Genomic DNA, 16,920 nt, shown 5'->3' on the forward strand with positions numbered 1-16,920 from the left:
TTCCCTGTCCTTTACTATCCCCTGGAGTTTGCTCAAACTTATATCCATTGAGTTGATGATGCCATCCCACCATCTCATCCACTGTCACCCCCTTCTCCTCCTGCCCTCAATCTTTCCCAGCATCAGTTTCTTTTCCAGTGAATTGGCTCATCGTATCAGGTGGCCCAAGTATTGGAGCTTCAGCATCGGTCCTTCTAGTGAATATTCAGGGTGATTTCCTTTAGGATGGACTGGTTTCTTTCTTATATTGTCTTTCTTTTCAGTTTAAGGCAAATTCTCTTTGATTCTTTTGAGTTCCTATATAATTTCTGAGCCATTCCCCTCTGGTCTGGAGTGTTACTAATGAGATTTTCTAAGCACTGCTAAAAGCCATTACCTGACTTGACACCCCAAAGGCTTGTAGGTCACCCCTTTCTTCTGAAGACTTAGATGTCTTAATCTTCACCTTTGTATTAGGAGTAATACATGCTTCCTAGGGTACATGGTCTTCCTCTGCCTCAGATCTAATTCTCAGAGTTCCAGAAAGAGCTCCAAAAAAAAAAAATTTAGATCTTCTAGATGTGTGGTATGCTTGTCTTAAAATACTATAGTTTTGACACAAAGTATCTTATTCAAAATCAAAATTCGTATTCTCCCTACACTCTGAAAAGGTCAAAAATAGGAAACCCACTCCCAACCTTGTGATTCTTCTGTGTAGTGTACTTTTTGTGTTGTTATGAATCCCCCTTCTGATGTATATATTCTCATATTATGGTAGTTAATCTAGTTCTTCCTTTGGCTGACTGGTCCTTTCTTGCGGTGTCTTCACTTATTCATTCATCAAACATTTGAGTGTCTTGCATGTGTTAGGCACTGTGAGGAGGACCAGGGTCACAACCTGTGAGCTGCACAGCCTTTGGCTTAATGGCGACTTACGCCACTTACTGTTCCTCCAGAAACTGAACAGGTTGTGCCGGTGCAGGGGTATCATGTTATTCTCTTAAAATCATGATTTCTTCAAGGAACATGTTATTTGAGCTTTTAAAATGTACTATTTAAAAACTAATAGCCAAATAGTTCCTATCTTTAAATAAGTTCTACTTACTTCAGGTAGAGTGAGTAGTATAACTGTCAGTTCTTATTACACGTAAAGTTTTCTTGTGTCGACCTAAAAAGTAGTCACAACCTTGAAACTGAGAGTTATGTTTTATCTGGTGGGAAATTTTAGGACTTCAAGCCCAGGAGACAGCATCTCAAGTGGCCCTGAGAGAACTGCTCTGAGGAGGGGAGGAGCCAGGTTATATAGCAGTTTTTCAGCAGAGGGCAGGTAGTCTGAACATCAAAAGGCTAATTAAAGAAAATTTAATTAGATTTAAAAAGTTAAAAAACTAATTAAAGAAAACTAAGTGGCTCAGACAGTAAAGAGCCTGCCTGCAGTGTGGGAGATCTGGGCTCAATCCCTGCATCGGGAAGATCCCCTGGAGAAGGAAATGGCAACCCAGTCCAGTATTCTTGTCTGGAAAATCCCATGGATCTAGGAGTCTGGCAAGCTATAGTCCATGGGTTGCAAAGAGTCAGACAAAACTGAGCGGCTAACAACAGCAACAGGTAGCCTAAGTTAAGGAATTTAGCACTTTTCTGTGCATGGGAACATGCAAGAGTCTGGGCTCACTGAAATCATTCCTCCCATATGCCTCTCAGCTCTCTGAGAGGTCAGTATCAGTACTCAGAGGTCAGTATCAGTACTCAGAGGTGAGTACTCGCAGGTCAGTATCCTGCGTTGGTCATTGATCACACCCTGAGTTCCTCGGTGCTCACCATAGGGAGTGGCTGCAGCCTGAAGGCTGCCAGATTGAGCAGGCGCTGTTCCCCTTCCTGAGTGCCTCTCGGGCTCAGGGGTTCGTATTTGGAGTGCAGGAATCGATGACTGTGGCATTCTCGTTTACTGATATGGTAGGAAATACTCTATTTCTTACTTAAAATATTTTGATTAAGCTCTCCAGCTTTTCCTTTTTCATGATCAGTATAGGAGCTTTGACTCTGCTGATACATGAGAAGATCAGGCTGACTAGCCAAAGGAAGGAGACCAGGTTCCACCTCTCTTTCATTCTCCGTAAGGGCTTCGGCCAGAGGAGCCTGTGACCCTGCACCCTTCCACTGCTCCGTGGCCGATCTTCAACTATTGTTCTTATAAGTTAGGAAAGCATCGCAGTAATTTTATATATAAATAGCGTGGAAATGTGTTATCCGCAATAGGGAAATGTTTAAATAAACTACACTGTAATGATAGGAAATGCTTTCTTTAAAGTGTTAAGTGAAAAAAATAACACATCAAATGACATGTAACAATAATAAACATATTAATAGTAATATAAATGTAATAATACTAAAAATAATGCGATGGAAGAGCAGCTGACATGTTTTTAGCAATCACTGTGTTGTGAACATGTTTTAAGTCTTTGCATTTATTAACCCATTTAGTGTCCTCATTTAATCCCCAGAACAACCCTATCAATTGGCCATTGTTACCCAGCTTTTCCATGTGAACAGAAAAATGCGGTACAGAGAATTTAGGCAATTTGCTGGGTTCAGTGAAGACAGTTCAGGTCTTTAGCATACTTGGACTGTGGCGGGGGCAATGACAGACCTCAGACCTGTAAAACAGGCTCCCTCACTGTTGGGTGCCATGTGGGTGGACGGGAGCAGCACCAGCTGCGGATTCGGGAAGACTTCCACGTGGAAGAAACACGGAGCAGAATTTTAAAGGAAGAGTTGGCTAGTTTTCCAGCTGAATAGGCAAATGGGAAAAACTTAACGATTGGTACCAAAAATGTTGCTCTCAGAAGCTGACTGCTACTTAACCAATCGTGGGACTTAATTCCTTCATCTGAACAACACAGTCAATGTCTGCCGTTTCTTCATGGCTTATCTAATGAACGAGAGTATCGAAAGCTCTATAGAAGTATTCAGTGCTATTTAATCATTTTAAATTCCTTAAATATGTGACTGCCGATTTTCCTGTGGTTTCATAGGTAGATATGATTGTGACCTTGGGAGGACTTGCTGGACGTTTTGACCAGATCATGGCATCTGTGAGCACTTTGTTCCAAGCGCCTCAAATAACTTCTTTGCCCGTTATAATAATCCAAGAGGAATCTCTCGTCTACCTGCTCCAACCGGTAAGTGAGGATTAAATACAGTGTCCGCACTTTGCTTCTACAAAACCTGTAAGATTTTTATAGATAAGGTGAAAACATCTGCCCAGATTATGTGCTTCAACTGAGTGAAGTTGACAAGTTTGACTGCCTCTGGTCACTGAAGGGGAACATAGGTGGAAGAGAAGCTGCAAACCTTTTATTTTGTTGTACTTAGAAAAACAAAACCAAAGAAAGGAAATAAGGTTTTTCATTAAATTGATTAAGAATTAAATTTAGCATTTTTGCATTTTGAGCAGCTGAATATGAGTGTCACTTGAGAAAAATCTCAGCAGAGGAAGCACAAAGCTTGGCAAATATTTCAAACGGAATTCTCCAATATTTTCAGTGTTGTTGTAATTGGCAACAGTATTTGATTTTGTGAAGTACTTGAAGTCTTTAACTTTTACTGTTCATAAGTTGCTTGCTTGTTAATTTCACTTTCATGATGATGTCATTCATTTCCCATGATAAACAGCAAGAGAACTTTCTATCAATGTAGTGCTTAGAATAGAATTCTTATTATGTAGACATGTTTTATGAGGTTGATGGGTATATTTCAGTTTGAAAAATGATAGCTTGGTAACATTTTTAAAAACCAGTGGACAGTTGTTTTTTTCCTTTTTTGCCTCTCACTGTAGCGTGCTGCATAGAGCTCTGCTTCCACTCCGTCTGCTGTTCACCATCTGTAGCTTGTCATTTCCTAAAAAATGTTGTTTGGTTAATATGGCAAGTTATAATGCATGCTCACCATTGTTCAGCCACTTGTGCATTTTTGTTTTTGGGTTTTTTTTTTCCTGCACTGCCTGGCTTTGTTGCTTTCTGGAACACTTTCTGTGAGATGTAAAAAGGAAGTTGAAGAATTCAGTTTTCAAACTTCATGCTGTCCATTTATTTGGTCAGCAAACAGTGACGGAGTGCCTGCTGCCTACCTGTTACACTGCTGGGTAATTGAAGATTAAACAGAAATAGTAACATAGGTTGATCTGTGGTACATGTCCTGTGAAGGAGACATTTATTAAACACAAACATAAAGCTAGATTGAAAGTTTAGAACATAAAGATGATGAAAGAGTATATAATCTGGTCATGGGTGTGGTAAGGAAATGCTTACAGAGGCATTCATGTTTTATTCAATCAATTAACTCAACAAATATTTACTGAGTACATGCTGTGTGTCAGGTGCTTTTCCGGGGATACAGCAGCCAGCAATAGCAAAACCCTTGCTTTCATGGAACATGCATTCTGTTGAGCTTACGTTTCAACAGACTCTTGAAGGATGAGCAGATCTCTGTTATGGGAAATGATGGGAAAGTCATTCCAGTTAGAAGGAGCCACTAAAGAAAGATAGAGCTGTAGGGCATATTGTGGGATATACAGGTAATACTGAGCAGCCATATGGAAAATACCTAAATATCAGACTCAAAAGACTCTGAGGTCCAGAAGATAGTTTAGGTCCTGACTGTGAAAAGTCTTGAATGATATATACTAGAGTGAATTTTTTTGCCATAAGCTATGGCAAAGTTATTAAAACAGTTCAGTTAGCAGTCTGACACACACGGATATGCTTCTTAGATTTCTGATTAGGTGTTTGTTAAATACTTAAAATTTCCTGACACTTTCTGAAGTGTGAAACTCTGTACAGCTATGAAGCATTGAACTTTATTGTTTTATTATTTTATTTATAAGATTCTATGGACACTAAAATAGTCAACTGTAACTTGTCTCTGTATAAATATTCTGGCTAAGAAGTAACTAGATATCATAGGATAATTTTTGAAAAGTAAAGTTGGAACATTAACTGATAGCAAAAGCCATGTCTAAAAATGACTTCTGCTCTTAAGATCTTTTCATTGTCTGTGGTGTTCTGTATCTTTGTTGTATAAATACGGACTTCCTAAAATGTATTCAGCTTGGGCTTTCTTAGAATTAATTCTCCGTCTATAGGCTGCTGTCTGTCCTCAGTTTGGAAAACTCACAGCCATTATGTTTTCAAATATTGTCCCATCACATGCTCTTTCTTTCTTCTTCTGCAACTCCAGTTGAGTGTGTATGTATGTGTGTATACACACACACACACACATATATATGATCCTCTAATTGCATCACATATATCTCAAAACTTGCTTCATAGTTTCTCTGAGCTGCATTCTGAAGTTCCTCATCACCTCTGCAAACCACTTCACTCTTCTGCTTTAGCTGTTCTATTTTGCTATTAAACGTATCCTTTTCGTAGTAAAGGCTTTTAAATTCCTGTCGTGATTCATCTCTCTTACATACTTTCCCCTTACTCACATTTTAAAAACTCTTAAAAGGTAATTGTTGTACTTCCTTTATAGTCCAGAATAATTCTGATATCTGCAGTCTTTATAAGTTAGCTGTCTTTTCTGTTCTTTTTTCCTTTTATATTTTGTAACCTTGATTTCATTCTGTATTTTGTGATTTTTCTCTGTGACCTCATATTTCTGAGAACTTTACCCGTGGGAATTACTTGAAATAGGAATTAAAAGTGAGTCCAAGAAGACTCTGGGGTGGATTTCTAGCCCAGTTATTTATAGACACTAAAAACTTAAGACCTTTCGTTTGAGATTTTTGGGAGACCATCTAAGTGGTATATATTTTGAAGCTAATTCTGCTGGGTTTGACTTCTGATTACAGATGAGAGACTTGTTCCTCTTCTCATCCAGAATTTGGTCGGCAGTTTTCCTAGCATTGCCGTGGGAGTGTTCTTTCTATTCGTCTTTGCTCTGTGAGTGTCTGCTTAAGCAGTGCAAACACCTTTACACTCCTACCTTGCTCAAGCTCACTCTCCTGATGACCTTCCACACTCAGAGGCTGAAGAAATTGAAGTGCAGTTTCATGATTTAGTAAAAAAAAAAAAAATTCAAATGCGTGTAAGGTGAAAGTTAGATTTGGTGTTCCTTTTCAATCAAAACCTAGTTTTGGGGTTTTGAGTATTCTTTGTAGGGGAGGAGAGATGTTTGATGCATTTGGAAAGATCCCCCCCCCTTTTTTTTTCCTAGCTTTTTGTTGTTGTCAATTGGCCAGGGTACTAATCTACCCTGGGTATGTTGCAGTGATAATTAACCCCCAAATCTCAAAGGCTTAACTGAGATTATGCTTAATTTTTTTTGTTTTCTCATTCATGGAGAATATGGTTTGGGTGGTATGGTTTACTTCTTATCTGAGCCAGTCGGGACACATGGAGGCAGCAGGGAAAAAGGAAACTGTAAGGCGTGGCACTGCATGTTTTCTTCTTTAAATTTTTTATAAATGTATTTATTTTTTGGCTGTGTGGCATGTGTAATCTTACTTCCCCAAGCAAGGATCGAGCCCATGCCCCTTGATTTGAAAGTGCAAAGTCTCAACGCCTAGACCACCAGGCACCACATGTTTTTAAAGGCCAGGCCTGGCAGTGGGTTGCGTTGCCTTTGGTGGAACACAGTTACACTGCCCCAGCCTGATGTGAGGTGGTCTAAGAGAGGAAGCCATGGGCTGGAAAGAGGACTGAGCAGAGGGCATAGTCTCCGTCAGAGGGCCAGAAGCTGAAGTTGGGAGAGAAAGTCTGGGATCAGGACCCTACACAAAATGTATAGTAATGTAATCATCTTCTCTTTTCATTTGTAATATAACTCAAAGTTTAATCTTTAAAGAAGAGAATCCCCAGTTCCCCAAACGTAGTGATCATGATGAGCGTGCCTACACACACCCTGAGTGTGTTAGTCACTCAGTCTTTGTGTGTCCATGGACTGTAGCCCTCCAGGCTCCTCTGTCCATGGAATTCTCCAGGCAAGATTACTGGAGTGGGTTGCCATTCCTTTCTCCAGGGGATCTTTCCCATCCAGGGATCGAACCTGTGTCTCCTGCACTGAAGGCAGATTCTTTACTGTCTAAGCCACCAGGCCCTCTAGAATCTCTCTCTGGTCTGTTTGTTTTTGTCTTATTGAAACGACTAGAAAATTACCTTATCCTAAGCAAGTAACGATTGCATACTCTGAAGCGGAAAGCTCGTGCAAGACCACACCCTCGATCACAGGAGCAGTGAGGATGTTTAGCACAGCCTTTGGTCTGGGGGCTTGGCGGGTCCGCCCGGAGACACTTCCTGGGTCCCTGCTTCTCAGTCACTTGTTTTTTGTATTGGAGTACAGTTGCTTTACAGTGCTGTGTGAGTATCTACTGCACAGCTGTATATATACACATATCCCCCCAGTTTTGGAGTCCCTTCCCCTTTAGCCACCATAGAGGAGTGAGGAGGGCATGGCAACGCACTCCAGTATTGTTGCCTGGGGAATCCCATGGACAGAGGAGCCTGCAGGCTACAGTCCACTGGGTCGCAAAGAGTCGCACGCAACTTAGCAGCAGCGGAGCGGTGAGGTGTGCTATGCGGTAGGTTCTCATTAGTTCCCTATTTTATGAATAGTATCAATAATGTATATATGTCAACCCCAGTCTCCCAGTTCATCCCACCTGTCCCCATCATCCCTCCTTGGTATCCATACTTTTCCCCCTCTATGTCTGTGTCTCTCTCTCTGTTTTGTAAATAATATAATCTGTACCACGTTTTCAAATTCCACCCATATGCATTAACATACCTTACGTGATTTTCTGACTGGCTTCACTCTGTATGACAGAGTTGTCAGTCAGCTTCTAGGACAAATGCAAAATCCAAAATGAGTGTGTTTGAGGGCTTAAGATACCAATCAGTCTTACACACTCTACCATATTTTTAAGCAGTTTTAATGGTATACTTATGAAATGTGATTAACTCCAAAAATCTGTTAAAAGCTATATTAAAATTATTGCAGAGATTCAACCTACATCCTGGAAATGGGATATGTGCCATTGGAGCTAAAATGACTGTGTAATATGTGTTTTCACATATCTCCATGTTGTGTGTTGCACATATAATAAAGCATACGTCTGTATTTGGTAGTGTGCGTATTGAGGATGGATGTCTGTGGGATGCTGTTCCTGGTTAATAGGGCTTATTGTAATCACAGTCAGGATGGGCACACCATAAACATAAATTGAAACCATTTGCAAATATTTTGGAACTAGACTGAAGAAATCAATCTGGTATGCTTCAGTGACAAATAAAGAATAGTTTCAAGGTGTTTTAAATGTAGTTTCTGATTGAAAGTCATCAGATAGCTGATCTTGAGAAAGGAGATAATTTGGGGACTTTTATAAAAAGCCTCTGTTTGAGCTTCATAACAACCCTGGGAGGAGGAGAGCAGGACAGGTCATACGGTCACACAGCAGTGCTTTGACTCCACAGTTGTTCCGCTCCACTATGTTTCCTCCTTCATGGGATTAATGGGCTAAGATGGAAATGACACTCTTTACACAAGTCACAGTCCACAGACTGCGCGTTATCTCTTCTGTGTGTGTGTGAGCGTGTGTATGTTCTCCACAACATTCTTTTCAAATAACATTAATCTTGGTTGCACTTTGAGGGTATATCCCTCCTTGTGGCTACACCCTGAAATTAAACAAAAATAATACTATGTGTTTTCCTCAATTACAACAAAATCTACCTACAAAAAAAAACTTTGTCCATTTAAGCAGATTAAGTAAGATTATCATCAAACCACTAAAATACAAAAAAAAAAGTGCTACAATTCAGTATAAATGTTAATTATCATTTGAGTATTGTTTTTGAAATTAAAAGACGCTTACTCCTTGGAAGGAACTTACGGCCAACCTAGATAGCATTTTTAAATGCAGAGACATTACTTTGCCAACAAAGGTCCATATAGGTTTTGGTTTTTCCAGTAGTCATGTGTGGATGTGAGAGTTGGACTATAAAGAAAGCTGAGCGCTGAAGAATTGATGCTTTTGAACAGTGGTGTTGGATAAAACCCTTGAGAGCCCCTTGGACTGCAAGGAGATCCATCCAGTCCATCCTAAAGGAAATCAGTCCTAAGTATTCATTGGAAGGACTGATGGTGGAGCTGAAACTCCAATGCTTCGGCCACCTGAATGTGAAGAGCTGATTCATTTGAGAAGACCCTGATGCTGGGAAAGATTGAAGGCAGGAGGAGAAGGGGATGACAGAAAATTAGATGGTTGGATGGTATCACCGACTCAATGGACATAAGTTTGAGTAAACTCTGGGAGTTGGTGGTAGACAGGGAGGCCTGGCGTGCTGCAGTCCATGAGGTCACAAAGAGTCAGATATGACTGAGTGACTGAACTGAACTAAAAATTCAATATAAATGTTAATTATCATTTGAGTATTGTTTTTGAGGACAGCATCTTCTAGAATTGGTTCTGTGATTCTAGTTTGTCTGAAATTGAAGATAATAGGAAGAGGAATGAGATGTGGTCTTCGGCTGATAATAATGTTTTAGTGCTATGTCTGTTCCGTGATGGTTCAAGTACCTGGGATACCCCTGGACCATGGAACTAAAATGTGCTTCTCCTGATTTTTCGGAAAAAGCCTCCCTACCCTCAATTCATCGTAGTGTTTCTGTAATGGTCTGCGTTTCTTTCGGAGAGTCTACATACAGGACTCTGGTGAGACTGCTGTATAAATAAACCATCATCCTTCATTCATTAAAGGTATATTAGTCATTTGTCACAGGCCTCTATGTCTGGAGCACATTCGCTTAGAGTTGTATAGATTGTTGCAGCCTAAAATCTTTCATCTAATTCTCTTTTCAGCCCCCTTCCTCTGACTTGTTTTTGTTGATTATAAATTGGATTTTAAAATAAGGAGACAATAGTGTAGTTCCAGGTCTACATAAATTTGCAAGACTGAAAGTTTTTAGCAGGTCGACTTTTAGTAGATAATGTCTTTTTGGTAGTATTTTGGCATATTTCACTTGCTGTGGGGTCAAGCATTTCATTATGAATGAGAACCACAGTAGGTAGCGCTTGCTTGAAGAGATGTTCAAACTGCCATTTTAAAATAGCAAATTAAAAATAGAATGCGTAATCTCTCCTCCCTGAAAAACAAGCATCCCTCTTTTACTTCCCAAAAAAAGGTGTTGTTAATAAGATACCATGCCCTTTTATGAACAGATTTTATGAAATTGGTGAGAGACATTTTAGCCATGAAGCCCCACTGATGTCAGTGACGGGTTAGGCTGTGTTCTCGTGAAGCCAGCCAGATGATGAGAGTGTGTTTGTCACACTCACCATGTAGTGTGAGTGGCTGCTGATTTCACATACACACTTTCTCATTTTCTGGTCCTGTGCTTCTCAGAAGTCCAGAAACATTAGCTTCTGTACACTGAGCATAAATTATCTTTTATCTCCAAGTTTTATGGCAGTTGGTAATACAAGTTAATAGGATTTATGACCAAGAAATGAGATGTCCGAGAGTTAATAAGGCATGCCTTTTGCATTATCCTAAACCTCGTTTGGTGATTCCTATTTAGGGTTCTAACATCTGATGTACAAGAGAATGGTTACAGAATGGATGCTGCTGGTTTTTAACTCAGTTGAACAAACCTCTAAATATGTTGTAAATATTAATTCCTTATGATCATAGTCATGTTTCTTACTGCTTTTTTTTTTTCATCTCACTAGATCTATTATTTACTGTATAAAGTCCTGACACCTTCTCCATTATACATTGGTAATATTGGTAATGAATATGATAGAATGATGTTAGTAGTCTGATTGAGAAAAGCTGAGTATTCATGATGTAAATTTGGTATGCATGATGGTTTCTACAGAGAGCTGAGGGTTTGGGTCTGTCTGTCCACACATCCGGCCCCCTGTCATCAGTGATAACTCAGAGAAGTGATTCTCAGAGTGATTAGATGCTATAGACAGCACTGGTAATCTTTTCATTATTTATTATCCACTTATAATACCTTTCTTTAAAATTATTATTTCATTCTCCTCCTATATCTTCTCAATTTTTGTTGTGGCTTGCCATCTTAGAATCTTTTGTATAATTTATCCTGAAGCATACCGCCATTCAATATTAGTGTAAATAGTATGAAGCCTTAGAGGTCGTTTTGTAGATGAGCAATGGCAGGGACTTACAGGTAAAATGATTTGCCCAGGGTTATGCATAGCATTTCTTTGAGAGGAAATTTATGCTGCAAATGAAGTAGATTTCATGCAGTGATATCTAACAAAGGACCACTAGGGCATTTCATGTCTGTAAATGACCTGTCACGAGGAGCTCGCCCGATCTCCCTTTCTTCTTCCACAAGGCAAACCACTAATCCCACTTCCTTCCTCTGTCCTGTGCCCAGCCAAGCTTCCTTTTTTGGGAAGTCCTGCCACTCAGCGTCCAACCTAGACTCTCTTCAGAGTGTCTCATCGCTTTGCTTGCACTTTTTGTGTGGCTTGTCTGCTCCATACGCCAGGGCAGCAGATTCTTTCCCACAGGGACTGCCCCCAGACACACAGCTGCCCTAAGCACTCCCTTCCTTCCCTCGCTTCAGACCTTGCCCAGCTTTCTAGCAAAATGTTTCTACACTCCTCCTTCCCTCTCCCGGGCTGTATGCTTTTCCTCCTCCTCCACTATATGGGGCTTGAAAAACATAAAACAAAAACCTATCCTGTTGTTGAACAGTGTACTAACTAATATAATTTTTTTAACCACCTTCTTTTTTTAAATTAACTTTTATTGGAGTATAGCTGCTTTGAAATGTTGTATCAATTTCTGCCGTCCAGCAGAGTGAATCAGCTATACTGTATACACATACCTCCTCTTTTTCAGAGTTTCTTTCTGTTTAGGTCACCGCAGAGCATTGAGTAGAGTTCCCTGTGCTATACAGTAAGTTCTTATTAATTATGTATTTTATACATAGGCTCAATAGTGTATAGATATCAATCCCGGCATCCCAAGTGCATCCTCCTTTCCCCCAGCCCCCGGTATCCATACGTCTGTTCTCTGCATCTGTGTCTGTTTGTGCTTTGCAAATACAGATGAATGTATTTGTGTTTGTATATGTATTTAATTTGCAGTAAGACAACAAAATTTTAGAGCCACGCAACTCTCATTTTGTAAGCACCCGAATGTCCCCTTTAAATCTCTGTAGGAACTTTCCCTCTGATTTTACGCATGTTTAATGAAACCAGCTTTCTGTAAGAAGTGAAACCGCACACTCACGAAGCATTTATTTTTGAAGGCTTGTTTTCTGTTCTGCTGATTCTGTTTTGGTTGATGTACAGCATATGCTGTAGTCACTCAGTCGTGTCCGACTCTGTGACCCCATGACTGTAGCCCACCAGGCTACTCTGTCCATGGGATTCTCCAAGCTAGAATATTGGAGTGGGTCGCCATGCCCTTCTCCAGGGGATCTTCCCAACCCAGGGATCGAAGCCAGGTCTCCCACATTGCAGGTGGATTCTTTACCATCAGAGCTACCAGGGAAGCCCATGAATACTGGAGTGGGTAGCCCATCCCGTCTCCAGGGGATCTTCCTGATCCAGGAATCAAATTTATATCTCCTGCATTGCAGGCAGATTCTTTACGAGTTGAGCTACCAGGGAAGCCTGATGTTCAGCATAGAATGCTTCAACAAAAAACATTCTTTAAGCACCAAAGTTGTGATATACATGGTGGTGGGCAGTGCATCTGCAGAAGTAAAAGGCATGGCTTCTGTTCTGCTGTGTAGACTTCGGAGGAAAGGATGGAAGAATAAATAGCAAAATTGACAGTCATTATGAGGAAATGCTGGGTGCTGTGAGGACAGCACGGAAAAAACACTTAACCCAGACTGGGCCCAGGGCTTATGGTGAGAATGTGCCCAGTGTCTCAGGGAGATCCTAGCTGATGAGCAGTCAGGCAAAGAAAGGGATGAAGACATTTAATGTGGGACTTCCCTGGTGGGCTAATACTCCACGCTCTCAATTTAGGGGCCCTGGGTTCCATCCCTGGTCAGGGAGCTAGATCTCATATGTAGCAACTGAGATTTCACATGCTACAACTAAGATCAAAGATCCTGCATGCTGCACCTAAGATCAGGAGAGGCCAGATGACGAATGGGCAACCTCTAATGTTAAAAGGCAAAGGCGCCTTAGAGAACTTGCCATCTTTGTGGGAACTCTAAAATACTGGATCCTGGGGAGCCATAGGAGAGGCAGCTAGAATTCAGGTTCTAGATCATGAGGGGCTTGTTTGCATTCTCAGGAAGATGGTCTTTATATTGAGGGCCAAGTTCAGGTACTCAGCTTTTTTATCAGGGACATAGCATTAGGTCAACATTTTAGATAGTTTGGTAGCAATGTGAAGGATAAATTGGTTAGGGTAGAGATAGAGGCCATTCGACTAATATAGAAATCCAAGAAGGAAATGATGAGTAAGTAAACTTAAGTAAGCATGGGTGTGAAGAAAGGATGGTAGAGTTCCTTGGGATGTGGACTCTAAAGTCTTCCCAGGAACACAGAAGAAGGAGTCAACGCAATGCCTAGGATTAGGATTAGGCAGCTGGGTGTTGTCTTTCTTTGAAGCAGAGAATATGAGAAGAACAGGAGAAAATGGGAAGATGGTCAGCTGATCTTGGACATAAAGAGATTGATCTTTCTTTGGAAATGAGATTGGTCTTTTTGGGGAATGAGTAAAATTGCCTTAAAGGGTTACAGGAAATTTATGTATTTGGCATGGCCTGATGGTAATACTGTAAGAATCATCACATATATGTGGTAATTAAAAACTTGGAACGAGACTCATTACCCTGGAAGGAAGGCATAGAATGGAAAGAGCCCTGGCAGATGGTAGAACCCTAGGAATGCCTTCAAGGAAAAGAAATAGAACCAAGAGAGAGTGATGCTGAAACCGAGGTGGTTTAGAGTTTTAAGAGACCAGGGAGTGATCAGTAAGGGTGTCAAGAATTAAAAAAAAAAAAAGAAAGAAATGATATAATGAGTTTGGCAACTGATAAGGTACAGTTTTCATGGTAAAATGTAGGTAGAAGCCAAGTTATTATGGTTGAATATTAAATGGGAGAGGAGGTAGAAATAGCTTTCTCTTTATTATTGTTTGCCCTTTTTTATTGTATTCTCACAAGCAGTTGGAATTGTTTTAACTAACCTCAGAACTAATGATGGCCTACACAATTACTTTGGTGAGTCCATTTTCCAAATTCAAAACCAGAGCAGGGATGTTTTGGGGACCATGTTTTTCTTTCTTTCCCAGGACAGCCTGGAGTGCCACTGGCACGCTGCACCTCTGTAAGATGGGTCACACATGTATGGGCCCTAATTGTCTCACTAAATGCTGGTGAAGTGTGGCGTGACCTGTTCTAAATCCGTATTCTCTTCCAAAGCAAGCAGAGGGTCCTCGTGGCCTACGCCCAGCTGCATGGCCCCGACAGGCCCTTCTTTCCGTGGGCACCTTGGCTTGGGCGCCGGTGGGAAGCTCTGAGTCAGACCTTGACATCTCCCTCTTTCTGGTCCATGTTCTAGCATTCCATGACCTAGGGAAACTGACCTCTCTTGTTTTCCAAATTGACCACAGTCACTCCTTTCTCTGCCCCAAAGTATTTTCTATTGAAGTCCCTCTCTTCTTTCAAAGCCCTACACAAATTCTGTGTCTCCTGCACAGAATTTCCAAATTAGCCTCTCTGAACTTCCCTCATCCAGACTCCTTTCATCACTTTTTAATCATTTGTTTGAAACTGGGCCTTGAGCAGTTTATCCATAAAACAAAGTTTATTAGGTTGTAATTTCGCTCACTTTCTAAACCTTAAAACCACAGAGTTGCCTGTTCTTAATCAAAGGTGAAATAACAGCAGCCACGTGTAGTTCATCCGGTGGTCAGATCAGTCCAGTCCCTCAGTCGTGTCCGACTCTTTGCGACCCCACGGACTGTAGCACACCAGGCCCCTTATCCATCACTAACTCCCGGAGCTTGCTCAAACTCATGTGCATTGAGTCGGCGATGCCATCCAACCATCTCATCCTCTATCGTCCCCTTCTTCTCCTGCCTTCAATCTTTCCCAGCATCGGGGTCTTTTCAAATGAGTCAGTTCTTCGCATCAGGCGGCCAAGCCAAATCCAAATAAACAGAAGTTTTAGGTGATCTCATGTACTCTTCTCATCATCAAGAGTGCTCACTGGTGCCGCCCCTTGTAAAATACAGGGTGCCTGGGCATCCCAGGTTGGCAGTCAGAGACTCTGACTTCATCTACTTATTTCCTTCTGGGCGTATGCGTTCTTCCTAGTTTGCTGGAAGTTCACCTGGGGAGCAGTAGCTTCTTTTAGTGGCTGTGGTTTGCACTTCTCTCTTATTTTTATTAAAAAAAATTACTCATTTGCTTGCTTACTTTTGGCTGTGCCGCGTCTTCGTTGCTGTGTGTGAGCTTTCTGTAACGGCAGCAAGCGGGGGTCTACCCCCTGAGCGTGGTGTGCAGACGTCTCATTGCGAGGGCCTCTGTTGTTGCAGAGCGCTGGCTCTCGGGTGTGTCAGCTTCAGTAGTTGCAGCACATGGACGCAGCAGTTGCGGCTCAAGCTGCGAGCTCTAGATCGTGGGCCTCATAGTTGTGGCTCATGGGCTTAGTTGCTCTGCAGCACGTGGAATCTTCCCAGACCAAGGATTGACTCTGTGTCCTGCATTGGCAGGCAGATTCTCACCCACTGGGGCACCCAGGGAAGTGCAGGTGTGCTAATTCTCGAGCAAATACATGAGGAGGATGTGGCAGGGGTGGCAGATTTTAAAGCAACCTGAATACAATGACGCTTCAAGGCTAAAGGTGAGAAATGACCACCCTGATGCCCACTGCTCACCCACACGACATACAAGTTCTTTGACCTTAAAGAAATCTTTCATTCAGGGAGATTTATAGAAAGATGCCCATCAGCAAAAACCAGTGGCAATCCCTTAGTGATTCCAAAGCAGCAAGGGAGGAAATATAAAATTCAGTCTCCATGGAAACTGTTTAAAAACTTATTTGAACAGTGGCCTTTTGTTTTCAGCCATGAGTGACAGAGAATCAGGTTAGGAGTCTTGATGCAATCCGAAAGAGTGCTGTGTTCAGGTGGAACAATAGAAGAGATAGCGTCAGCGTTTGTCTCAGGCCTGTCATCATAATTTACCCTAATCCACTTCTGGGGAAAGTCATGGAATACTGGATGCTGAGTGGCATATTTCCCTTCAGTCCCCCCGCCCCCTCAGTCCTCTGTGGCAAGGACGCAAGTACACTGTGTCATGTATACTTAGTCCAATTGAGCATTGCTTCAGCATCTTCCTTTGATTGAAAACAAAGGGTTGCCAATGCAGTATCAATGAACTGTGAAGTGATTTGAGTGTTACCAGCAGGGAAGTGAAATGAGCCTCTGGGAAGAAGGTTGGCACCAGTGAAAGCTTCTGTATAAAGAGCTTCATACAGTTCTAGCCGAGTTGTATGACTTTTCATCCAATTAAGATTTCTTTTTTCCCCTGAGTTGGGGAGCATTTTGATCTTATTTGTTCCAGTGCAATCAAAATTGAAGAAAAAGTGGAATATTTATCCAAGTAAACTTAAGCTAGGACGGCTGGTATTCAAGGGTACTTATTCACACTGTGCATTCATGCTGGGTATGTTGAAGCTCTTTCAAGGAGTGGCTCAGGTACCTCACTCTCATACTTACACGCACATACATATGACACATCTAATTGATCCCTGAGTCCGGAAGATCCTCTGGAGGAGGAAATGGCAACCCAGAAATCCCATGGACAGAGGAGCCTGGCAGGCTGCAGTCCATGGGGTTGCAAAGAGTCAGACACAACTTAGCAACTCTACCACACTATTCATGCACACACACATGTACCCCAAGAGTCTTACCTCTGCTAAGCCGA

The 16,920-nt window shown here is 41.5% G+C and overlaps 1 protein-coding gene across 2 annotated transcripts in view; it reads left to right on the plus strand.

The window, feature by feature from the left end:
• The window catches only part of TPK1 (thiamin pyrophosphokinase 1), a 383,898-nt gene that overhangs the window by 224,251 nt on the left and 142,727 nt on the right, over positions 1–16,920 (plus strand). For both annotated transcript variants that reach the window (XM_018046829.1, XM_018046830.1), the window contains exon 7: positions 3,012–3,158. In XM_018046829.1, coding sequence (XP_017902318.1) covers positions 3,012–3,158 — 147 coding nt within the window. The remainder of the gene's footprint in view (positions 1–3,011; positions 3,159–16,920) is intronic.

Source organism: Capra hircus, chromosome 4 (assembly GCF_001704415.2).
Source record: "Capra hircus breed San Clemente chromosome 4, ASM170441v1, whole genome shotgun sequence".
Taxonomy (NCBI): domain Eukaryota; kingdom Metazoa; phylum Chordata; class Mammalia; order Artiodactyla; family Bovidae; genus Capra; species Capra hircus.